Genomic DNA, 22525 nt, shown 5'->3' on the forward strand with positions numbered 1-22525 from the left:
GCGGATATCAAAGCTGCGCTGGCCTTCCGTCCTCGGCACGTAACGCCCCACGAGCCGCACCGCCAAGTCCTCCGCATCACGCACAAAGGCGGCCGGGTCACGGTTTCGCAAATTCAGTGCGAAGGCAGGACTTCGCACCACCCTTCCTCCGTGAAAAGGCATCTGGCGAGGGCATACTTCGCCCAGCGCCCAGCCGTGCGCCAAGGGCCAGACCCCGTACGCCACGAACTCTTCAACTAAATCACGACCGCTGCTCTGACCGGCGGCGCACCGAAGGGCCCCTTCGTCTGCATCCTCTTCTGCCACTTCAAAAGGCGGATACGCAGAATAATAGTGAGAGCACATTTCGGACACGGGGAGCCCTTCATGGCCTTCGACAGTAGCCTCAGCAACATAAAACCAAAATTCATTCCAATTGCCCCACTTGTTGCGGGCGCACGGGACCAACTCCACTACTGGCATTGTGGTCTTGCCGGTCTTCGGCGTGAATGTGCATGACCCGAACTGGGCAACTCCGTCCTCAACCATCCTTTTCTGCCAATGCAAACAATAATTCTTCGCAAAAACTTCAACTGACGGCTGTCCGCCGTACGAAGTCGTCGCCCAGACATACTTCGCCAGCGCCACTATGGCGTTCGGTGTCAGCTGATGTATTTGAACGCTGAATCTACGCAGGACTTCGCCGACAAACTGGTGCGCAGGCAAGCGGAGTCCGGCGACGAAGAACGCCTCGAAAACAACCAATTCGCCCTCCGGCTCGGGGACTTCCTCCGTCCCCGGAGCACGAGCGACTCCGCCGCCAAAGTAGCCCAACCGCTGCATATCTTCAATACGGGCTGACGTCATCCGTGACACACCAAATTCAACAGAGTCGCCGGCGCGCAACTCCTCCACCATCACGTTACTCAACGTCTCCTCAGACGAGGCGGCGGCCGGCGGCGTGGCGTCGGCGGAAGAAGAAGAGGATGGCATTGCTACGTACCGTCGGCAGCGGCGGGCGGTCTGCTTCACTCGAGCCAGAACGCCGGCGAGCAAAGGGAGCAGCGGAGGAAAAGGAGCAGCAAGACGGCGGGCGGCTAGGGTTTTACGGAGCGCGGAAGGCAAAGTTCAAACAGCGCCGCCCCCGCCCCCTTTTATAGGCAGGGCGCGGCTCTTCGGGAAACCCGCAATCCGACAGGCCGCGACGCTTCGGGAAACCCGCAATCCAACAGTACGCCGTCCATCAACGGTCACATCAAAAACCCCCGCGGAACCACTTCGAGCGAGGGCAGCGTCTCCGCCATCTAGCGACGTCTTCGGCACCAGGTGACTTTGTCGAACTGGTCCCTCGGAGGGCAAATGTTGGGGCGAAGGCAAAGACGCCACCCTTCGCTCGAGGCCTTCGCTGCAGCCGCTGGTCCGACAGAGACAAAGCGGGCAGGGACACCCTTCGCAGGACTCGGCACCTTGACGAAGGCCTGCGGCGACGTCCTCCCACGGCGCGGCCTCACTCAGTCCCAAGGCCCACGTGTGATCCGGCCCATCGTAACGGGCCCCGCGTGGCCGCCTCTGTATTACGGGCCTAACTTGTAAAGGCATACTTGTAATTACAGCTTGTAACCCTGCTTTATGGGAATATTCCGGGGATAAACTAGGTGTCTGAGGGCACATGCGTCCTTAACTCAAGACGTTGGGCACTCAGATACCTATAAATACCCCCGCACAGTGCCCGTGAAAGGCTAGATCAACAGAGCTATTGCCCCCGTGCACGTAACCCTGTTGTCACCACTGTTCTCCCTCGTTGGCCTTCTTGCTGCTGAGAGCAAGTTCCAACAAATGCGTCAGTATTTTTACATATGGTTGTGATTATGAGGTATATTTCTTGTAACTTATTTAGATGGTAGAACACGGGATACAAAGTATATACTAGTTTAGATTGAGGGTGCCCTACGTTCAATACATATTTTTTTAACAAAGGGTTTCCCCTATTTCATTATGAAATAGGAAACAAATCTTTACATCCATTATGTCTTAGACAGACCACAAATCTTAGCACACAAAAACGATCTCATCAAAGCTAACCTATCTAGAAACATCCCACTCTTAAAAGGAAATAGCTAGGAGTGATGAGTATCATGGACGCTAAGCCAAAATGACAATTAAACTGATCGCCTACAACCAAGCAATTATCAGCATGACGAAACATGTCCACGCACAAAAGTCTAACACAAAATATCAGCAAATGCAGAAGCTTGCTTCAACACCCTAAGCATCTTTGATATGCTAATCCATCAGGAACTAGCCACAAGAACGCTTGAAAATCTCATTAACCAGTCTTTTGATTTGGTGGCTTCCTGCCTCCACACCTCCTTACCATCTCCATTTGCAAAATAGCCCACGTTTCCAGCCAAAAGCAACAAAGAAACATAACATAAGTAGAATCTTTACACACTTTATGTTCAAAACATACTATGTTTCTATTTCTCCATAAAGCCCACAACACCGCACCACACCCCCGGCAAGACCAACTTCTTATCAAATTTATCAAACTTCTTGATCCAATCACCAAACATATCATCAACACTCTTCGGAGTGCTATGTAATTGCAAAACCAGTTCGATCACCCTCCAAATGTAAATCGCTACCAGATATTCAAAGAAGTTTTGGTTTGAGGTTTCGGCTAGACCGTAAACAGAGCACTCAAGCCCCTCGTACCAGCACGTTAACTTGAGGTTCTCTTTAGAGAGGATTTTATTTTTTTAACGTGAGCCACAAGAATACCTTAATTTTCTAAGGGGTTTGATTTTCCAAAGAAACTTGTAAGGAACTTTAGACAAATTACACCTGCATTTACTGTACAAAGATTTAACAGTGAAACCCTTCGGACTGAGCAGCCAAACCACTTTGTTGTTTGAATCCAACAAAACGTGGCTGTTACAAATTTTCTTAAGCTCATTGTTGGTGTTTGAACTAACGGTCCCAACCAACTAGTAAAATGATGTCGCGTGCCTAAAATCTAGATGGTGTGCGAGTTGACACAAGTGGTTTATCCTGGTTCGGGCAATACAAGGCCCTACTTGCAGCAGAGGGGATGAGACTTATATACTCACATCGGAGTGCCTGTAGTAGGGATTACAAGTACATCGAGAGAGGGGAAGTCCCCAAGTCCCTAGAACTGATTGAGGCAAGTGCCAATGCCAAAAGACTAGAGGAAAACTACCTAGTGTTTGTCTGCCTCTTGGAGGAGTTATGATTGCCCTATTTATACACCTATGAGATATACGTTGTTGAGCCGGGGGCCGTCGTGTTTTGAGAGGAGAAGTCTTGGCGTCCTGTGGGTGATATGATGATGCACTGCGTTGTTGACTTGCGCTTGCTGATTTCCCATTGAGAGCCGAGGCCGAGGCGTTGGCCATAGGCCCGAGCCCCCGGGGGATGCCCATACCGTAGTTGTTGTAACAGGGCTTCGGTATGGGTAAAAAGCCTGCTTATGGGATGCGTCAGCGTCCTGATGCCGGATGACATTGGGAATCCTTCGTTGCAGATATCGAGGTCAGAGCCCTGCTCAGTCGAGGTAGCAGTCTTCCCGAGGCGATGGTCGACCTTTCCGAGACATGTGCCACTGTTGGCGAAGTGGTCGCCAACGGGCTTCGTGGTGGAGCAGGTAGCCGAGGCCGATCTCGGGTGGGGTGGAGACGTCACCCGAGGACAAGCCCAGTGTCGGGCGAGGCGGAGATTGCGCCCGAGGGTGAGCCCAGCATCGGGCGAGGTGGAGTTCCGCGCCGAGGGCCGGTCTGCTTTTATGTCATATTAGGCGTCCCATCGGGGGATGTCAGGCATCGTGCGTGCACAGTGGCGTGACCATAATCATGCTGTTGCGCCTGGACACGACTAATGTCTTGGGTAGGTGTGCGCATTAAATGCGAGTGTCCCCTGCTGGCATTCGGGCGTGCCTTGTCCGCTTTGGCTGAGACCGGCTCGGGCGAGACAGATAGGGCGATTATAGAACGAGGTGACTTCGGGCAAAGCAGAATTGGGAGTTGTAAGATGTGAGTGGCTCGGGCAAGATGGAGATTTGCATGAGGCAGAAGACCTTCGGGGAAGGGTCTCAGTCATGACGGCGTTAATGGGGAAGACCCCCTGCGGTGGGTCTTAGGTGAGGTGACTTGGCCTCTTACCTTCGGAGGTTACGTCTTAACCTTTCCTGAGCGCGTATTTAGAGGTGTAATCCGGGTACCCCAAATTATCACACCTGACACTCATCCAAACTCATAGCACCCTCCCCAAAATTCTCCTTCTAAACCTTAAACTATTGTAATTAGAGTTCAATTCACTATTCACAGTAATCTCTTTATTCATAGATAACTCATAAAGCCTTTTAAACTTCTCGGAGGGGGCAATTACCATACCAAATATCATTCCAGAAGTTGGTTGAGCACCCATTACCCACCACTTTTCGACAATACTTGTAGAAAATTTGTTTCCCTTCTAAAATTTCCTGCCTGAAGTGGGAATCACCCTGGCGCTTCATGATCAGGCTAATACGCTTCCCTTTGACATATTTGCTTTTTACAATTTTCTATAGAGACCATGTCGGAAGGGAATGTGCCCTTGGACCATTTCTATATTGTTTTGGTGATTAGATGCACAACACATTATATTGGAACTAACATGATGTTGAGCAAAGTTATTTGAGGCAAATTGAGCTCGGAAGAGGACTTAGTGAAAATCTCAATGGATCAAGCAAAAAGGTATGCTCTAGACACCTAGTCAATTGCTTTGTGTGCTAATCATGGTTGGATAAGTGTCAGGCAAATTGAGCTCGGAAGAGGACTTTGTGTGCTAATCAAGCCAAAAAAGGAGCAAAAGAGAACAAGAATGAAAAAGAGAAAAGGTGCTGGGCTGCGTAGCATCGGACGGTCCGGTGCCACCCACCGAACAGTCCGGTGTGCACCGAACAGTCCGGTGCACGGTCCGACCCACTTCTCTGCTCTCGAGGTTTTCAGCCTACGTCAGCTAAAATTCACTGGACAGTTCGCGTGAGGCGCCGGACAGTCCGGTGTGCCAGCCGTGCAACGGATAGCTGCCACGTCGGCCTCGGGCTAACGGTCGAGTGGCGCACCGGACAGTCCGGTGCCCCACACCGGACGGTCCAGTGCCCCACATGATAGGAAATCAGTCAATCAGGGGATTCTGTGCCGCATCCTGTGTGCGCACTGTTCACTATCCGGTGTGCACCGGACAGTCCGGTGCGCCCGCGGACAGAAGGCAACCAAATCCTACCAAATGGAGCTTCGACGGCTCCTATCTCCCTTGGGGCTATAAAAGGGACCCCTAGGCGCATGGAGCAATACACCAAGCCTCCATTTAACATCCTACAATACCTAGACTTCGCAAGCACACATTCGTTTCATCATGATAGAGATTTTATCACTTCTTTGAGCTATAACTCCGCTGCGTTGTTTTGTGTGCTCGTTTCTTGACTTGTGTGTGTGTTGTTGCTGCGACTCTAGTTCTTGTGTGTGTTTCTTTCCCTCCCTTACTCTTATGGTTTACTTGTAATAAATTTTGTAAGGGTGAGAGACTCTAACTTGTGGAGATTCTTCACAAAGGGAATACTTGAGAAAAGGAAGAAAACTGTGGTACTCAAGTTTGATCATTGGATCACTTGAGAGGGATTGAGTGCAATCCTTGACCGAAGAAGGTCACCACAACGTGGAGTAGGAATTGGCCAAACCACGAGATAAAATCACCATGTCACTTGTGCATTTTTTGAGTGTGATTGTTTCTTGTTTCTCTTCCATACAGTTCTCATATATTCACTTGCATTATTGTTCCAAAGTTTAATACATATCTCAAAGGAACAATCAAGTGAAAAGTATCATCTCCCTCTCTCTCTCTCTCTCTCTCTCTCTCTCTCTCTTCATAGTAACTTGGTTTTTATTTCACTAACATTTATAAACCAAGTTTGTGTTGTTTAGAGTTAATTTTTATAGGATCACCTATTCACCCCCCCTCTAGGTGCTCTCAATTGGTATTAGAGCCGTACTCTTCATTCAGGGACTAACCGCCCGAAGAGATGGATCCTAAAGGCAAGAGGATTGTGATCAACGACAAGGAGAAGGAGACTCTCTATGTTGATGAGCCAAAAGGTGACAAGCCTACCAACTCAGGCTCAAACAACAAGAAGAAAGATGGGAAGAAGAGACGCATCAAGAAGATCAACTACTATGACAGCGACACCTCCTCTTCTTCACCAAGGGACTACGACGATGACTCGTCCACGAAAAAGAAAACGGTTAATCAAAATTATTCATTTGATTATTCTCGCATGTCGTACAATTCAAATGCTCATTTATTGTCTATTCCACTCGGTAAACCTCCCCACTTTGACGGAGATGACTACTCTTTTTGGAGTCATAAAATGTGTAGTCATTTATTCTCTCTCCATCCTAGCATTTGGGAAATAGTGGAAAATTGAATGCATTTTGATAGTAGCGATAATCTTGTATTCATTAACGAGCAAATTCATAAGAACACCCAGGCTACTACTGTGTTGTTAGCATCTCTATATTTGCAGAGATGAGTACAATAAAGTTAGTGGCTTGGACAATGCCAAGCAAATATGGGACACCCTCAAGATCTCTCATGAGGGAAATGACGCCACCATGATTACAAAGATGGAACTGGTGGAAGGTGAGCTTGGGAGATTCGCCATGAAAAGGGGAGAGGAGCCAACCAAAACATACAAGTATACAACAGGCTAAAGACCCTAGTGAACAAAATCCGGAGTTATGGGAGTACAAGATGGACGGATCATGACGTCGTTCGACTCATGCTAAGGTCATTTACCATTATTAATCCTCAACTTGTAAACCTTATTCGTGAGAATCCCAGGTACACCAATATGAAGCCCGAGGAAATTCTCGAAAAAATCGTAAGCGGGCGCATGATAGTAAAGGAGGCTAGGTACGTTGATGACATCGCCAACAGACCACTCCCACTCTACGAGCCGCAGCCCATTGCCCTCAAGGCAACAAGCAGCAAGGAGGCACTAGCTAACAAGGTGGCACAAGTGGAGGCTGCGAGGCTCAACGAGGAGGAAATGGTGCTTGTAATCAAGCGCTTCAAGACCGCTTTGAAGGGACGCAAGGAGTATCCCAACAAGAATAAATCAAGGGGAAAGCACTCCTACTTCAAATGAGATAACTCTGGTCATTTTATAGCACAATGTCCCGATAATGATAATGACCAGGCACAAGAAAAGAAAGGGAAGAAGGAGAGAAAGAAAAACTACAGGAAGGCGCAGGGCGAGGCGCACATTGGCAAGGAATGGGACTCCGATTGTTCTTCATCCGACTCCGACAATGAAGGACTGGCTGCCTCCACCTTCGACAAGTCCTCCCTCTTCCCCAACGAGCATCACACATGTCTCATGGCTGAGGAGAAGGTACTTACTTGAAATACTTCTAAGTACACTTCTTCTAGTGATGGGGAATCTGATGATGATGTAGACTATAGTGATCTCTTTAAGGGTTTAGATAGATCTAAAGTAGATAAAATCAATTAATTAATTGATACCCTTAATGAGAAAGATAGGTTGTTAGAAAAATAAGAAGATATTATTTATGAGGAACATGATAAACTTGTTAATGCTGAAAAATATCTTGCTTTAAAAGTTAAGAGAAATGAAGTTCTTTCTTCTGAATTATCTTCTTGTAATGAATCTATGTCTATCCTTAAAAGTTTAAATGCTGATCTAAGTGCTAAAATAGAAAATCTAAGTATTGCTAGTTCCTCTGTGCAGCATGTGTCGATTTGTAATAGGTGTAAAGACATTGATATTGATGCTTGCAATACTCATGTTGCCACTATTCTTAAGTTGAATAATGATGTTGCAAATCTTAATGCTCAACTTAAGACTTGCAAAAGTGAAAATGGTAAAATAAAATTTGCTCGAGTTGCCTATACCATTGGTAGACATCCCTCCATTAAGGATGGACTTGGCTTCAAAAAGGGAACCAAGAACTTAACAAGCCAAAGGGCCTCCAATCTCATTGAGGAGAAAGGCAAGGCTCCTATGGCTATTAGCTCTCATTCTTCACATGACAAAAGGAACCATGCCTATCTTTATGCTCATGTTAAGAATGTTTCTAGTGTTGCTCATCATGATAGTTGTTATAATCATGTTGTTTTACCTACTCGTCATGATGTTGTTTTTGATTCACATGCCAAGTTTGCATCCTCTAGCTCTTCGTATGCTCATGGTAGGAATAGACCTAAGTGCCATGCTCATCATATTGATTCCTATGTGCCTAGGAATGCATCAAATGGTCCAACGATGCTTTATCATACTAATAATGCTTCATTTGTGCTTATGTGTAAAAATGATAAAGTAGTTGCTAGAAATTTGGCGTCTAAGTGCAAGAGAGATAAAACTTGCATCTGGGTTCCAAAGTCTTATGTAACTAACCTTATAGGACCCAACAAGAGTTGAGTACCTAAAACCAAGCTTAAATTACCTTGCAGGTTTATACATCCGGGGGCACAAGCTGGATTATTGACAGCGGATGCACAAACCACATGACGGGGGAGAAGAAGATGTTCACCTCTTACGTCAAGAACAAGGATTCCCACGACACGATCATATTTGGAGATGTGAATCAAGGCAAGGTTAAAGGGTTGGGTAAAATAGCCATCACTATCGAGCATTCAATTTCTAATGTGTTCTTAGTAGAATTGCTTGGTCACAATTTGCTTTCTTTAAGTCGATTATGTCATATGGGATATAATTATTTATTTACAAATATTGATGTATCTGTCTTTAGAAGAAGTGATGGTTCATTAGCTTTTAAAGGTGTATTAGACGGCAAGCTCTATTAGTTGATTTCACTAAAGAGAATGTCAATCTAAATGCATGTTTAATATCTAAGACTAATATGGCCTAGCTCCGGGACCACCATCTAGCGCATGTTGGAATGAAGAATCTTCATAAGCTTCTAAAGGGAGAACATCTGTTAGGACTAACCGATGTCTATTTTGAGAAATACATACATTGTGTAGCGTGCCAGGCAGGGAAGCAGGTGTGAACTAATCATCCAAGCAAAAATGTGTTGACAACGTCAAGACCACTGAAACTCCTCCACATGGATCTCTTCGAGCCCATTGCTTATCTTAGCATCGGAGGAAGTAAGTATGGTCTTGTTATTGTTGATGATTTTTCCCGCTTCACTTGGGTATTCTTTTTGCAGGATAAATCAGAAAACCAAAGTACTCTAAAGCACTTCCTAACGAGAGCTCAAAATGAGTTTGAGCTCAAGGTGAAGAAGATTAGGAGCAACAATGGATCTGAATTTAAAAATCTCTAAGTAGAAGAATTTCTTGAGGAAGAAGGCATCAAGCATGAGTTCTCCACTCCCTACACACCACGGCAAAATGGTGTTGTAGAGAGAAAGAACAGGACGCTCATCGACAAGACGAGAACAATGCTTGGAGAGTACAAGACGCCTGAGCGGTTTTGGTCAAAAGCTGTAAATACAACTTGCCATGCCATAAACTGGCTCTATCTTCATCGCCTCCTCAAGAAGACATCCTACAAACTCCTAACCAGTAACAAACCCAATGTTTTGTACTTTCATGTATTTGGGAGCAAATGCTACATCTTGGTTAATAAAGGTAGGCATTCGAAATTTGCTCCCAAAGTTGTAGAAGGGTTTTTACTAAGTTATGATTCAAATACAAAGGCATATAGGGTCTCTAGTGACGTTGTATTTGATGAGACTAATGGCTCTCCAAGAGAGCAAGTTGATCTTGATGATGTAGATGAGGATGAAGTTCCAACAGCCGCAATGAGAACTATGGCAATAGGTGATGTGCGACCGCAAGAACAACAAGATCAAGATAAACCATCTTCCTCAACACTAGTGCACCCCCAACTCAAGATGAGGAACATGTACCTCAAGATGAAGGCATGAATCAAGGGAGAGCACATGAAGAAAGGGATAAAGAGGAAGAAGCACCACATGCACCTCCAACTCAAGTCCGGGTCATCATCCAAAGGAATCGTCGAGTGGATCAGATTCTAGGTGACATCAGCAAGGGAGTAACCACTCGTTCACGTTTAGCTCATTTTTGTGAACATTACTCTTTTGTTTCTTCTATTGAGTCTTTCAGGGTGGAAGAAGCCTTGCAGGATCCGGACTAGGTGTTGGTCATGCAGGAAGAGCTCAATAACTTCAAGAGAAATGAAGTATGGAGCTTGGTGCCATGTCCAAAGCAAAATGTTGTGGGAACCAAGTGGGTGTTCCGCAACAAGCAAGATGATTGGTGACAAGAAACAAGGCTCGACTTGTGGCAAAAGGTTATGCCCAAGTCGCAGGTTTGGATTTTGATGAGACTTTTGCTCCTGTAGCTAAGTTCGAGTCAATTCGTATATTATTGGCCTATGCTGCTCATCACTCTTTTAAGTTGTTTCAAATGGACATGAAGAGCGCCTTCCTCAACGGACCAATCAAGGAGGAGGTGTATGTGGAACAACCCCCTGGCTTTAAGGATGACATGTATCACGACCATGTGTATAAGCTCTCTAAGGCGCTCTGTGGACTTAAGCAAGCTCCACGAGCATGGTAAGAATGCCTTAGAGACTTCCTCATTTCTAATGCTTTCAAGGTCGGGAAAGCGGATCCTACTCTTTTCACTAAGACTTGTAATGGTGACTTGTTTGTATGCCAAATATATGTCAATGACATAATATTTGGTTCTACTAATCAAAAGTCTTGTGAAGGGTTTAGCAGGGTAATGATGCAGAAATTCGACATATCGATGATGGACGAGATGAACTACTTCCTTGGATTTCAAGTGAAACAACTCAAGGAATGAACCTTCATATCCCAAACGAAGTACACTCAATACTTGCTCAAAAGGATTGGGATGAAGGACGCTAAGCCCGCGAAAAAGCCAATGGGAACTGACGGACACTTGGACCTCGACAAAGGAGGTAAGTCTAGTTATCAAAAGGCATATCGGTCTATGATAGGTTTGTTACTTTATCTTTGTGCTAGTTGATCGGATATAATGCTTAGCGTATGCATGTGTGCAAGATTTCAATCCGACCCTAAGGAATGTCATCTTGTGGATGTGAAGCGATTTCTTAGATATTTAGTTCATACGCCTTGCTTCGTGATCTAGTGTCCAAAGGGGTCTACCCTTGACTTAATCGGATATTCAGATTCGACTATGCCGGGTGCAAGGTTGATAGGAAGAGCACATCAAGGACTTGTCAGTTTCTGGGAAGGTCCCTGGTGTCTCGGAGCTCTAAGAAACAAACATCTGTTGCCCTATCCACCACTGAGGCCAAGTATGTTGTCGCAGACCAGTGTTGCGTGCAACGACTTTGGATGAGGCAAACCCTCCGGGACTTTGGCTACAATTTGAGCAAAGTCCCACTCCTATGTGATAATGAGAGTGCCATCCGCTTGGCGGATAATCCTGTTGAACACAGCCGCACTAAGCACATAGACATTCGACATCACTTTCTGAGAGACCACCAGCAAAGGTGAGATATCGAGGTTTGCCATATTAGCACTGAAAACCAGCTAGCCGATATCTTCACCAAGCCTTTAGATGATAAAAGGTTTTGCATGTTGCGTAGTGAGCTTAATGTCTTAGATTCACGAAACATGGATTGATCTATAGCATGCATATGTTTTATGCCTCTGATCAATGTTGTTTTAAGCATTTATGTCCTTACTTATTGTGGTGCTCAAGTTGTACATGTCATCCTCGAACCTCACAAGTCCTTATGCAAATGATGCACATGTTTAGGGGGAGGATGTGCTACAACTTGACCCCTATGAGACTAATATGTTTGCTTGAGTGATTTTGATATAGTCTCAAAGATGGATTGAAAGGGAAAAATTAGACTTGGACAAAGAAGAGGCTTTCACTGCATTCCGGTATCAATGTATCTTGATCCAAGTCCCTATATGTGTTTTCTCATTGCCTTTGGTTTTAACTTGCGAGTTTTTGTGAGGCAATGGGGTTAGTAGGCCAAATAGTTCTTATATTTTGGTGCTTAATGCCAAAGGGGGAGAAATTAAGGCCAAAGCAACTGCATCAGCTATCACTTGTGTATTTTTCAAAATTTTAGTGTAAGAATACTTGATTTTTTATCAAAACTCTCTTATTGCAAAAACCGATCTCTTGTGGGGGAGAAATTCGATTACGGGAAAAAGGGGGGAGTTTTTGGTATTTTATGAAAACTAGTCTTGAAAAGATACTTTAATTTGCCAAAAAATGTTTTTAACATGAAGATAGGAAAATGAATTTGTTTTACGAAAACAAACCAAGTGGTGGCAAAATGATCCAAATATGCCAAAACCTATGATAACTTTATTGGTCTTCAATTTGACATCAATTTGCTCTTCTTAGCTCTTTTGGATATGTTAGTTCAATTTGAATTACTTTTTGATGTGTTGGCATAAATCACAAAAAGGGGGAGATTGAAAGGGAAATGTGCCCTTGGGCCATTTCTATATTGTTTTGGTGATTAGATGCACAACACATTATGTTTGAACTAACATTATGTTGAGCAAAGGTATTTAAGGCAAATTGAGCTCGGAAGAGGACTTAGTGAAAATCTCTATGGATCAAGCAAAAAGGTATGCTCTGGACACCTAGTCAATTGTTTTGTGTGTTAATCATGGTTGTCTAAGTGCCAGGGACTTTATAAAGTCAAGCCAAAAAGGAGCAAAAGAGAACAAGAATGAAAAAGAGAAAAGGTGTTGGACTGCGTAGCACTAGACGGTACGGTGCCACCCACCGGACAGTCTGGTGCACGGTCCGGCCCAACTCTCTGCTCTAGGGTTTTTCAGCCTACGTCGGCTAAAATTCATCGGACAGTCCACACGAGACGCCGAACAGTCCGGTGTGCCAGCCGTGCAACGACTAGCTGCCACGTCGGCCTCAGGCCAACGGCCGAGTGACGCACCGGACAGTTCGGTGCACCATACTGGACGGTCCGGTGCCCCAAAGGATAGGAAATCAGCCAATCAGGGGATTCTGTATCGCGTCCTGTGCGCGCACTGTTCACTGTCTGGTGCACCCGTGGACAGAAGGCAACCAAAGCCTACCAAATGGAGCTCCAACGGCTCCTAGCTCCCTTGGGGCTATAAAGGGACCCCTAGATGCATGGAGCAGTGCACCAAGCCTCCATTGAACATCCTACAACGCCTAGACTTCGCTAGCACGCATTCATTTCATCGTGATAGAGATTTGATCACTTCTTTGAGCTATAACTCCGTTGTGTTGTTTAAATTGTTTTGTGTGCTCGTTTCTTGACTTGTGTGTGTGTTGTTGCTGCGACTCTAGTTCTTGTGTGTGTTGCTATTCCCTCCCTTACTCTTGTGATTTACTTGTGATCAATTTTGTAAGGGTGAGAGACTCCAACTTGTGGAGATTCCTCACAAAGGGAATACTTGAGAAAAAGAAGAAAACCATGGTACTCAAGTTTGATCATTGGATCACTTGAGAGGGATTTAGTGTAATCCTTAACCGAAGGAGGTCACCACAACGTGGAGTAGGCATTGGTCGAACCATGGGATAAAATCACAGTGTAACTTGTGCATTTTCATAGTGTGATTGTTTCTCTTCCATAAAGTTCTCATATATTCACTTTCATTATTGTTCCAAAGTTTAATTCATATCCCAAAGGAACAATCAAGTGAAGAGTACTCTTTCTCTCTCTCTGTCTCTCTCTCTCTGTCTTCACAGTAACTTGGTTTTTATTTCACTAACATTTATAAACCAAGTTTGTGCCGTTTAGAGTTGATTTTTACAGGACCACCTATTCACCCCCTCTAGAACGCCATGAGTCTTGAGTCGCTGGATGACGCAGCCAACCCCAAATACCATGGGCTTGTGCCATGGCCGATGAGTTGAGCCTTGGCACCGTGGAGCCCAGTTGTAGGCCGACGTGGTAGACCACGCAGGCCTTAGCGCTGCCCTGTCCTTGAAAACACCATAGGTGTGTGTGGTGGGCCTATAGGGGGCCCACGATCGGTAGGCAACTTCTATCTTGATGAGGATGACTAAGGCGTAGCTCTTAGTGGCTTGTTTGCTGGGCTCCACCGGTATGGTGGAGACTGAGCATGCCATAGGGCTCAGCTGGCGACCGGTGAGGACCTCTTCATGCGCTAGAGGTTCAGGGAGTAGGTCAGCGCAGCGGACCACACGAGCCATGGTGTGGCCAATGGGGACCCACCAATGGATTTCCGGAAGGAGGCCATGTTAACGAAGGTGTAGCCCTTGTTGTCATGGATTCCTAAAATCCATTGGCAATTAGAAGAAGTCATCCCTCGGGATCGAGGATGAAAACTTCACATACCATGGAGCATAGCGAGTGGCCGATGGAGTCAGCCTCGCCTATGCTTGGCTACTGGCCAACGATGGCAACCTCGAACGCCATTATTCATGGCTGGAGGTCGACGGAGGTGACCTCAGGCATGGTGGAGACTAGCGGGGGATGACAGCGGTAGCCTCAACTGACATGAGTGAGGCTCTCGCCGCTTTTCTCTTGATGGCGGTTGTGCACCTGTTGAGACATCGTTTGAGATCGATGGCGAGCCTCTTAAGACGTCGTATCTGCGCCTTGCGCTAAATGTCGGCAGGTTCGCCCCAACCAAGCTCGCTGATGGATGAGTGGGAAGTCATATCAAGCATGGGGTCACGCTAAGGACTCTGACCCCCTACCTGGCGTGCCAAATGTTGGAGGGAAAATCCTTCGGTCGGGTGGTGGAGTGCACCCTCCCTGATCCTAAGATGAGGAAGGGGCCTAAAGGTTTGCCTAACCGGAAGGAAGAATAGAAGAACACAAGGATTTAGAGTGGTTCAGGCCACCAGAGCGTAATACCCTACATCCACTATAAGTTGTATTGCTTGAGAGCTTGAGTGTCGTGGGTCTGAATGTCCCTCCCCCTCTCTGCATCGCAAGTGCCCTCCCTTTTGTAGTCCAAGGGGGCACGTTGCAAGGGAGCTAGGCCTCGATAGGTGGGCGCAGGAGTTACTATAACACGAAGTGTGAGGCATGAGGTAGAGCTGGCGGTGCTAGATGTTCTGGGCGTGTATCTCCTCTTGGTCGTCGTGCAGGCTCTTGGCATCCTATCATCTTTCCCCATCTAATCGGAACACAAGTGTAGACCTTAGCGTAAGTTGCAGCGTGGCCTAATACAATGTCATGCGTAGAGGTGTATGGATGGTGTCGTCCTGTCTTGTCCACCTGTCTCCTTATGCCTCGGTAATGCATGAAGAGTAGTAGATGACATATTGAAGGGCGCCCAAGCGGCGCATTGAGTCAATGGTCTTGCCTTGGTAACGCGCGGGTAATAGTGTAGCCCATGTGTTGCAGTCTGTGTGCGCCACATGCATTTAGTGTGGGGGCACACCACCTGCCACTAGCGCGAGCAAGCGTGCATCCCATTCGCACTTAATGTTGGCGAGCCCCATGTCTGAAGCTTACATCGGGTGCCGCCTGACGGCTTACGTCAGGTGCCCCCAGCCACTTATCGGCGCTGGAACTCTACCTAGGTAGGGAGCAGGACATGGAACGTGTGGCGACGTGGCACCCCCAGACCCTTCCTGCCTGTGGGTCTATATCATGCTTGAGGGGGTCTGGGCCCAAGTCGTAATGGTCCGGACACATGGCAGCACCAGACCTCACCTGGCTAGAGGTCCAAATGGCATACGCGGGGTCAGGAACCACTCCTGGGGGTCCGAAACTGATCTTGTAGTCAACAAATGCTTTTACTTCAGGGCAATGGAGCTGCTCCAAACCCCCTTTCTTGGGATCTAGAGGGCCCATGTGGAGGTCCGGGTTCCGCCTGTTTGTTGATTACTCCCTTCTATGGGACCTGCGGTGACGCTGGTCAAGCCCAAGAAACAAGCTCAGCTGGCCTGAGGCCACATATGGTGGGCCTCAGCCCTGAGTCGGGCTGGCCACCCCATAGTTATGTGGCTATTGGGCCTTGACCCTTCAGGAGTGGGTACCCATATTTAGGGTACCGACATGTGTGTTCTTGTATTTTTCTTAGCTTTGGATGTTGAAGAGAATGCCCTAGCTGTTGCTCTTCTACTCTGAGAGAGGAGTGAGTGGGTATATATATGGGTGGCTCTTAGAACTAGTCGTTTGTGTGCAGACTGCGCAATATGTGGTTGAACCGCATGAAATGTTGGTTGAAGTGGTTTCTACTAGAGAGAAATCCGGTTGAACTGGTCGGTTCAACAGCCCACCTCACCACCTACACCGGTTGAACTGCCTTTGGAGGCCGATTCAACCACATTCCCCTTAGAACGGTTCCTGGGCAAAATCCAGTTGAACCGCCCCTAGAGGCTGGCTCAACCGCATTTCACCAAAGAAGTCTCTGGCTAAAACCCGACTGAACCACCAAAAAACCTAGATCAACCTCTTTTCAAAACCCGGTTGAACCTCTTGAAAACCTGGTTCAGCCTCTTTTTCCAAAGACCATTTTGTCCAATTTAAACTTTGGGTGTTTGAACAACATACTTCACCTAAGGATTAAAAGGGTAAAATAAAAGTTTTGAATCAAGGATTTTGAACTTTTGTACCAACACCAACCTTCCTTTTGGATCCCCTTGATAGTACGATGATTTCTATACTCAAGTTATTTAAAATATAATTAAGTAAACTACTTGAGTCATTGGTGTCTCATGTGTAATTTCTCCATGGTGTTGCTTCATAAGGATCACAGACATCTTTGTCTCACCTTTTGAAGCAAACACAAATCGAGCTTGTGACTTGAACCATTTCACCATATATGAGTTCAGCTCATGGTTTCAAGTCACGTACGGATGATTTGATCATTCAACACAATATGAATCCTTATAGTTGATTTGTTCATCGAATTGCAAGTACTCTCTTCTTCACCTTAGCCATGATACCTCGGTCCACAAGATCTTCACGATCGCTTAGTCCTTCGAAGTCCTTTCCTTGCTATCTTCATCTTATCAATCCATTCTTGAGTCACATCATATTGAGTATCCATTGAGAAAATCATTTCTTCAATTTTGTGAACCTTACTTGAATGTCATCTAGATTTGAATGCTAAGATCAATCAAGCTCTAGTTTGATTCTCATAGAAGCATATATCGAATAACCGTAATATGGTCAAGCCAATTCATGATTTCTCATATATTATTTATTTTGGCCTGACCAATCCTCTTAATCACTTCAATCTCTATTCTAATCATATTTATGCATAGTGATTTCTCGTGTCTTGTCCATATATTCAAACCAATAGAGAGACCATGTTATATCCATTTGCATTGTCTGATTGGTTATTTAACCTTGCGTTGAATCTTTGTTCACTGATCATTATGTACTATTCAAGTATATTCAACATACTGAATTTCATATTCAACACTTAGCAAACTTGTTATACCTTTAAATGTGTTGTTACTCAATTCACCAAAACCCACTAATGGGCTAGATGCAATTACAATAGGCTTGTATCTAAACTTTAGAAAGTGGTGGAATGTCAAATTCTGAACCAAATAACCTACTCTATTAAGGGTCTGTTTGGAAGCACCTAATTTTTAAGAAACTGGTTTATAGAAACTATATAGTAGTTTATGTCTCATTTTAAAGAAACTAGATTCTCAGTTTCTTAAAAATCAAAAGCCTACTCTCTCCAAACTAAAACCAACTTTTGTTTATTTAATTACATCATGCCCTATTTTATGAAATTTATATATATTGTCATTGCTTTTTAAAATAGAGGAAGGGTATGCTAATAATTATGTATCAAAAACTAACACACCCACCCAACTTTTTTTCAAAAACCAATTTCTAGAAACTGATTATAGAAACTAGTTTATTTTATAAAAAAATGTTGTGCTAAGGGGGTGTTTGGTTAGAGGGACTAAAGATTAGTCTCTAGTTTTTAGTCCCATTTAGTCCCTTTTTTGCCAAACACTAGGACTAAAATATGGACTAAAATGATTTAGTCTTTAGTCCTTCACATAGGTGCTAAAAGAGACTAAAAACTCATAATTATCATGTTGCCCTTAACTTTTTTTATAGATAACTAATATTATGATTATATTCTAAGGTCATTTGAGTCTTTGGAAAGTGTATTTAATGACTTTAGAATTTGTTTAGTCCCTAGAACCAAATATGTAGGGACTAAAGTTTAGTCTTAGGACTAAAGTTTAGTCTTAGGACTAATTGAAACCAAACATGGTCTAAACAGGCCTTAAGTAAATTTCAATTCCTTCAAAACGAAGGGTCCAATCGGCCCTTAATAACAAAAGAAAAAGGGAATGTAAGACCGCTCATGTCATGACTGTTGTATTGTATTAGCTGCTACTCCGTTGGGTCCCATCCCAAAGGTCAGCCTCCTGCTTCCCTATACAAGTCCACCACAACCATGGTTTGGTTGATGCTCAACGCACACGGCGCTGAACCCGTCATTCATATATATCCAGATTCCCCTCCTCCCTTCCTCCCGTTCAACTTCAACCCACCTTTCTGCCACACACCTCGAGCGAAGCAAGCACCGCAAGAATTGAAGAGCCAGGGAGATTTTCCGTCGCTCCGTCCGATCCATGGCCGAACAGTGGTGGGGCAGTGCCTCTCACAGGAGTCACGGCACGTCGGCGTGCTCGGCCGCCGCGCCGCCGCCGCTCACGGTCACGGGTAGGGTGGCCTGCGGCAGCACCTTCCCCACCGCAGCCGTTGAGTCGACGAGCTCCGTAACCTTCCAGGACCCTTACAGAAACTCCACCCATCAGCCTCTGTCTGATGCCGCCTCCTCGCTCGGTGATCCACACCTGGACTGGACGCAAACCTTCTTGTAAGTATTAGCTATACATATATAGCTTCGTCGTCGTTGTCCATCCTTTGCATCCATGTGTGTTCTGGGTTTGTATAGCTTCATGGTGGGGGTGAGTGGGTGGGTGACTAACGAAGCATCCGATCTTGCATGAGCTTTAATTAGGAGCGGGAGGAGCGATGCCAGCTTCCAAGCCGTGCTCCAAGAACCCTCCGCGACGAACGATCCATTAATCAGGGACCACATGGACATGGGTGCCGGCTTCTTGGCCGACCAGGCGCAGCTAGCGCCGTCGCCGTACGGCGGCACGGAGCCATCGCAAGCTCAAGCTCTATTCGACGCCACGGCGGCGGTGCACAACATTTTGATGTACGGAGACAGCGAGTCCTCGGTGAGCTACGACGCCGCCGCGGCGTCGATGCAGTTTTCCCAGCTGCTCAGGACCTCGGTGCCCGCGTCTACGCCTACGCAAGGCGACGGCGTCGCCGTCGGCGCTCCGATGCAGTACTTGTCCGGCAGTAGTTACCTGCCTTTCGGTGGCCCGCTGCCGTCTCACCTTCTCTTGCAGGCCCTGCAGGCGGCTAAGCCCAATAGCCGCAGCTCCAACGCTAACTCTCCGACGGCGAAGGTAATTAAGAGAGGCATGCATCAGAGTCACGAATCTAGCCTGCTTGAGTTCGTAGCTGCTATCTAGGGTTTCGTTCGTCAATAAGCCATAGCCTCAGTTTCGCTTGCGCTCCAATTCCGAGTCTTTCCAGGACGACTGTTCTCCACCACCGGCGGCGACGAGGAAAAGCGTCTCCGAGCCGCCTGCGGCCGCGAAAAGGCCACGGATCGAGGCGCCATCGCCGCTGCCGACTTTTAAGGTGAAGAGCGATCCGAGTTAGTTTCTGTTTCAATTTTTCAGCCGCAGTTGGCCGGGTGGCTGCGTCGTCTCTTTTTGTTCCTTTTGATGAATGACATTTTGGATTTCACGTCTTCTGCATCGTCGATGGATGATGACCTTAGAGAGTCAGCTGGGCTGCTAAATGTTTTCTCTCCCTTTTTTTCCCCTGCTCGCTTTTGCGCTGCAGGTGAGGAAAGAGAAGCTAGGGGACAGAATCACTGCGCTCCAGCAACTCGTCTCGCCTTTTGGAAAGGTATTAGTTCTTTCTCTATATGCGTCAATTCCCTCACATTCCTCTCGCCGTTCCATTTATTTAGCATATGGGAGAGCAAGTGATGCTAGAACTCCTCTTGGATAATGACCTGACGGGTCAATCTTGTGGCTATGGGTGGTCATATACTTTAGACTGATACCGCATCGGTTCTTCACGAGGCCATCGAATACATCAAATTCCTTCACGACCAAGTTGCGGTGAGTATCTGAAATGCCTAATATTACATGCTTTACAACAAATTTCGTTTAATTTATTTTGGCCAGTTTACCTAGCTAACCCATATCATCTATATCTTGATATATACTACCCGCAGTCACTGAGCTCTCCCTACTTGAAAAATGGGATCCCCATGAAGCAATTCCAGCACAAGGTATTAGTGTGTGTGTGTGTCAACTTTTGTTTCTAGCTAGCTAGTTCCTTAATGACAACAATTGGCAGCCTTTTGTACTATATTCTCGATCGGCGCATATGCTCATATCATTTTTCTCCTCAACTAGGGCTCTGAGGATTCCAAAGATAACGGCGACACGAAGCAAGACCTGCGGAGCCGGGGCCTGTGCCTTGTCCCAGTGGCGAGCACATACACGGTGGCGGCCGAGACACCGGAGTTCTGGCACCCTACATTTGGAGGCACATTCCGGTAGACAAACAAACAACCTCATGCAAAGAGTGTTCTGAAGCTAAAGCAAAGCAACAACCTGGCTCATCTGTTCTTATCAAACTAAGTTTTGTACACAGATGGTGATGATCGTCCAGTTTTAGTAGCAAGCTAAGTAGCCTGCTGAGACGGAAAGCAAGAAATCATGATGCCGCCCAAAGCAATCGAAGGATGTTTTGCAAGGGAAAAGACGTACGATGATGGATATGATAATAGGTTTCCGGTGGTCTCTTCTAAGACATGCATACATGCTGGATCAGGTGCAGAAGAGAGAATGATTAATTGAGGCCGTGTGTATGTGTGGCACCTATACTCATATATATGCATGCATGCAACTTTGCAAGCAAATAATTAGTGACAGCTATATATAATTAGCACTGTGTAGTATGCATAGGTTGGCGTTGGAAGGGGAAAGGGTGGGGGCAGGTGCCAAAATTATTTCGAAGGAAAAGCAGGAGGGTATTGGTGCAGATAGATGGCAACAGTCATGGCAGCATGGCAATGATTCTTTATCTCATTATAAGCTCCTATTACTGGAAGTATGCGCTCAAATTTAAAAGGATAGGTGGCAAATCAATAAGTACACTTAATTTGTCTAGTTTTGTTAAAGATGATAGATTTCTGAGTTTCAATTGGTTTTGCCATTCAGGGGTTAAATTTCAGTATATTATTTTGTTCACTGAACTCTGAGAAAGGTGTGGATAATGCATAGCCTTTGCCATAGAGTAGTGCAGACAGTGCAGCGGCCGGAGTTAATTAATTAATGGAGTGCGGCGGTGCCATGTATGATCGATGTATCAAGGCTGGATCCAGTCAAGGGCTACCAGACCTTCGTAAGCCCTTGGTCCAAAGGACTGAGATTTTACCTAAGATACATGCTACTTCATCTATTCTAGTTATTTTAGCTTTTTAGATATATTATTTTTATATATATTTAAACATAATGTGTATCTAACACAAAGCAAAAATTATATATCTAAAAAAGCTAAAACCTCTTATAATTTAAAGTGACCGAAAAAGTACACTCAACCACGAAAACTCAAAGTAAATGAATGAAGGGCCAGGGCGCCAGGCCCTGATTATACTTGGTAAGCAAGGACAGCCGGGAACTGGGATCATGCTAATTCACTTCTATTTCTGTCCTCAGCTAGCAATTTTACAAAGATCTCAATTACTTATAATGACGAGGGTCCCTGAACATAGTGAGGTTTTAAGAAAGGGAACCGAACATTTTATGTCAATCACACCATTGGATCATATCCCCGACACCTTTTCATTGTATATATGCTATTCGCTTATACCGCAAACACCAATAATCCACCCCTTCTTCGTCCCAAAATAATATATTGTGTGTTTTAGTTTTATCATAAATCAAATTTAGCGTTGACCAAGTTTATAAAGAAACGTCAATTGTTACATTAGTTTCTATTAAACCTCTCATGATGTATTTATTTGGTATTGAAGATGCTTGTATGTTATTTTTTATAAAAAATAATCAAAAATAAGAAAAAAATGACTTGGAATAAAATTAAACATATTATATATAAATTATGAAATAGAGAGAGACTCCATGCATATAACAAGGCCCCTTGTAGAAGTCGAATAGATATATGTGTCAAATATATGTGAGTTGTGATGGAATATACGACATATTGCACGCTGCTTATGCTAATAAAAATAATGAATTATCGAATCTACCTTTATATATTGGGTCTAATTGAATTTGATCTAATGTTATTTTAATTAAGGTGAATAAATGTTATGACTCATAGGAGTAATAAATATTAATGCAATAAATGATTAATTCCTATGTTAAATTATCTGCAGATGAACTCACCTGCTGAGATAACTGGCTATTAGGCCGTCTGCAGCAGTCTACCCAT

At 45.3% G+C, this 22525-nt stretch overlaps 1 protein-coding gene across 2 annotated transcripts; it reads left to right on the forward strand.

Moving 5' to 3' along the window:
• The first annotated feature begins 18422 nt into the window (after positions 1–18422).
• Positions 18423–21363, forward strand: LOC100277655 (uncharacterized). 2 transcript variants are annotated; one of them, XM_020549638.2, is made up of 8 exons: positions 18423–18845; positions 18990–19452; positions 19583–19690; positions 19898–19963; positions 20116–20181; positions 20298–20354; positions 20482–20624; positions 20711–21363. In XM_020549638.2, the coding sequence occupies exons 1-8, from the start codon at positions 18598–18600 to the stop codon at positions 20727–20729; spliced, it is 1170 nt and encodes a 389-aa protein (XP_020405227.1). In that variant the 5' UTR covers positions 18423–18597; the 3' UTR covers positions 20730–21363. The 2 variants fall into 2 exon arrangements, with proteins under 2 accessions (XP_020405227.1, NP_001358527.1); NM_001371598.1 differs by having other exon boundaries at positions 18512–18845; positions 20723–20993.
• The last annotated feature ends 1162 nt before the right edge of the window (positions 21364–22525 follow it).

This window comes from Zea mays, chromosome 3 (assembly GCF_902167145.1).
Source record: "Zea mays cultivar B73 chromosome 3, Zm-B73-REFERENCE-NAM-5.0, whole genome shotgun sequence".
Lineage (NCBI taxonomy): Eukaryota > Viridiplantae > Streptophyta > Magnoliopsida > Poales > Poaceae > Zea > Zea mays.

Excerpts from the sequence above, each read along its gene's own strand:
- LOC100277655 (XM_020549638.2), top strand. The coding sequence starts at position 18,598 with ATGGCCGAACAGTGGTGGGGCAGTGCCTCTCACAGGAGTCACGGCACG. Across the intron at positions 20,182-20,297 it reads TCCTTCACGACCAAGTTGCG|TCACTGAGCTCTCCCTACTT; the intron begins GTGAGTATCTGA and ends TACTACCCGCAG. Across the intron at positions 20,355-20,481 it reads TGAAGCAATTCCAGCACAAG|GGCTCTGAGGATTCCAAAGA; the intron begins GTATTAGTGTGT and ends CTCCTCAACTAG.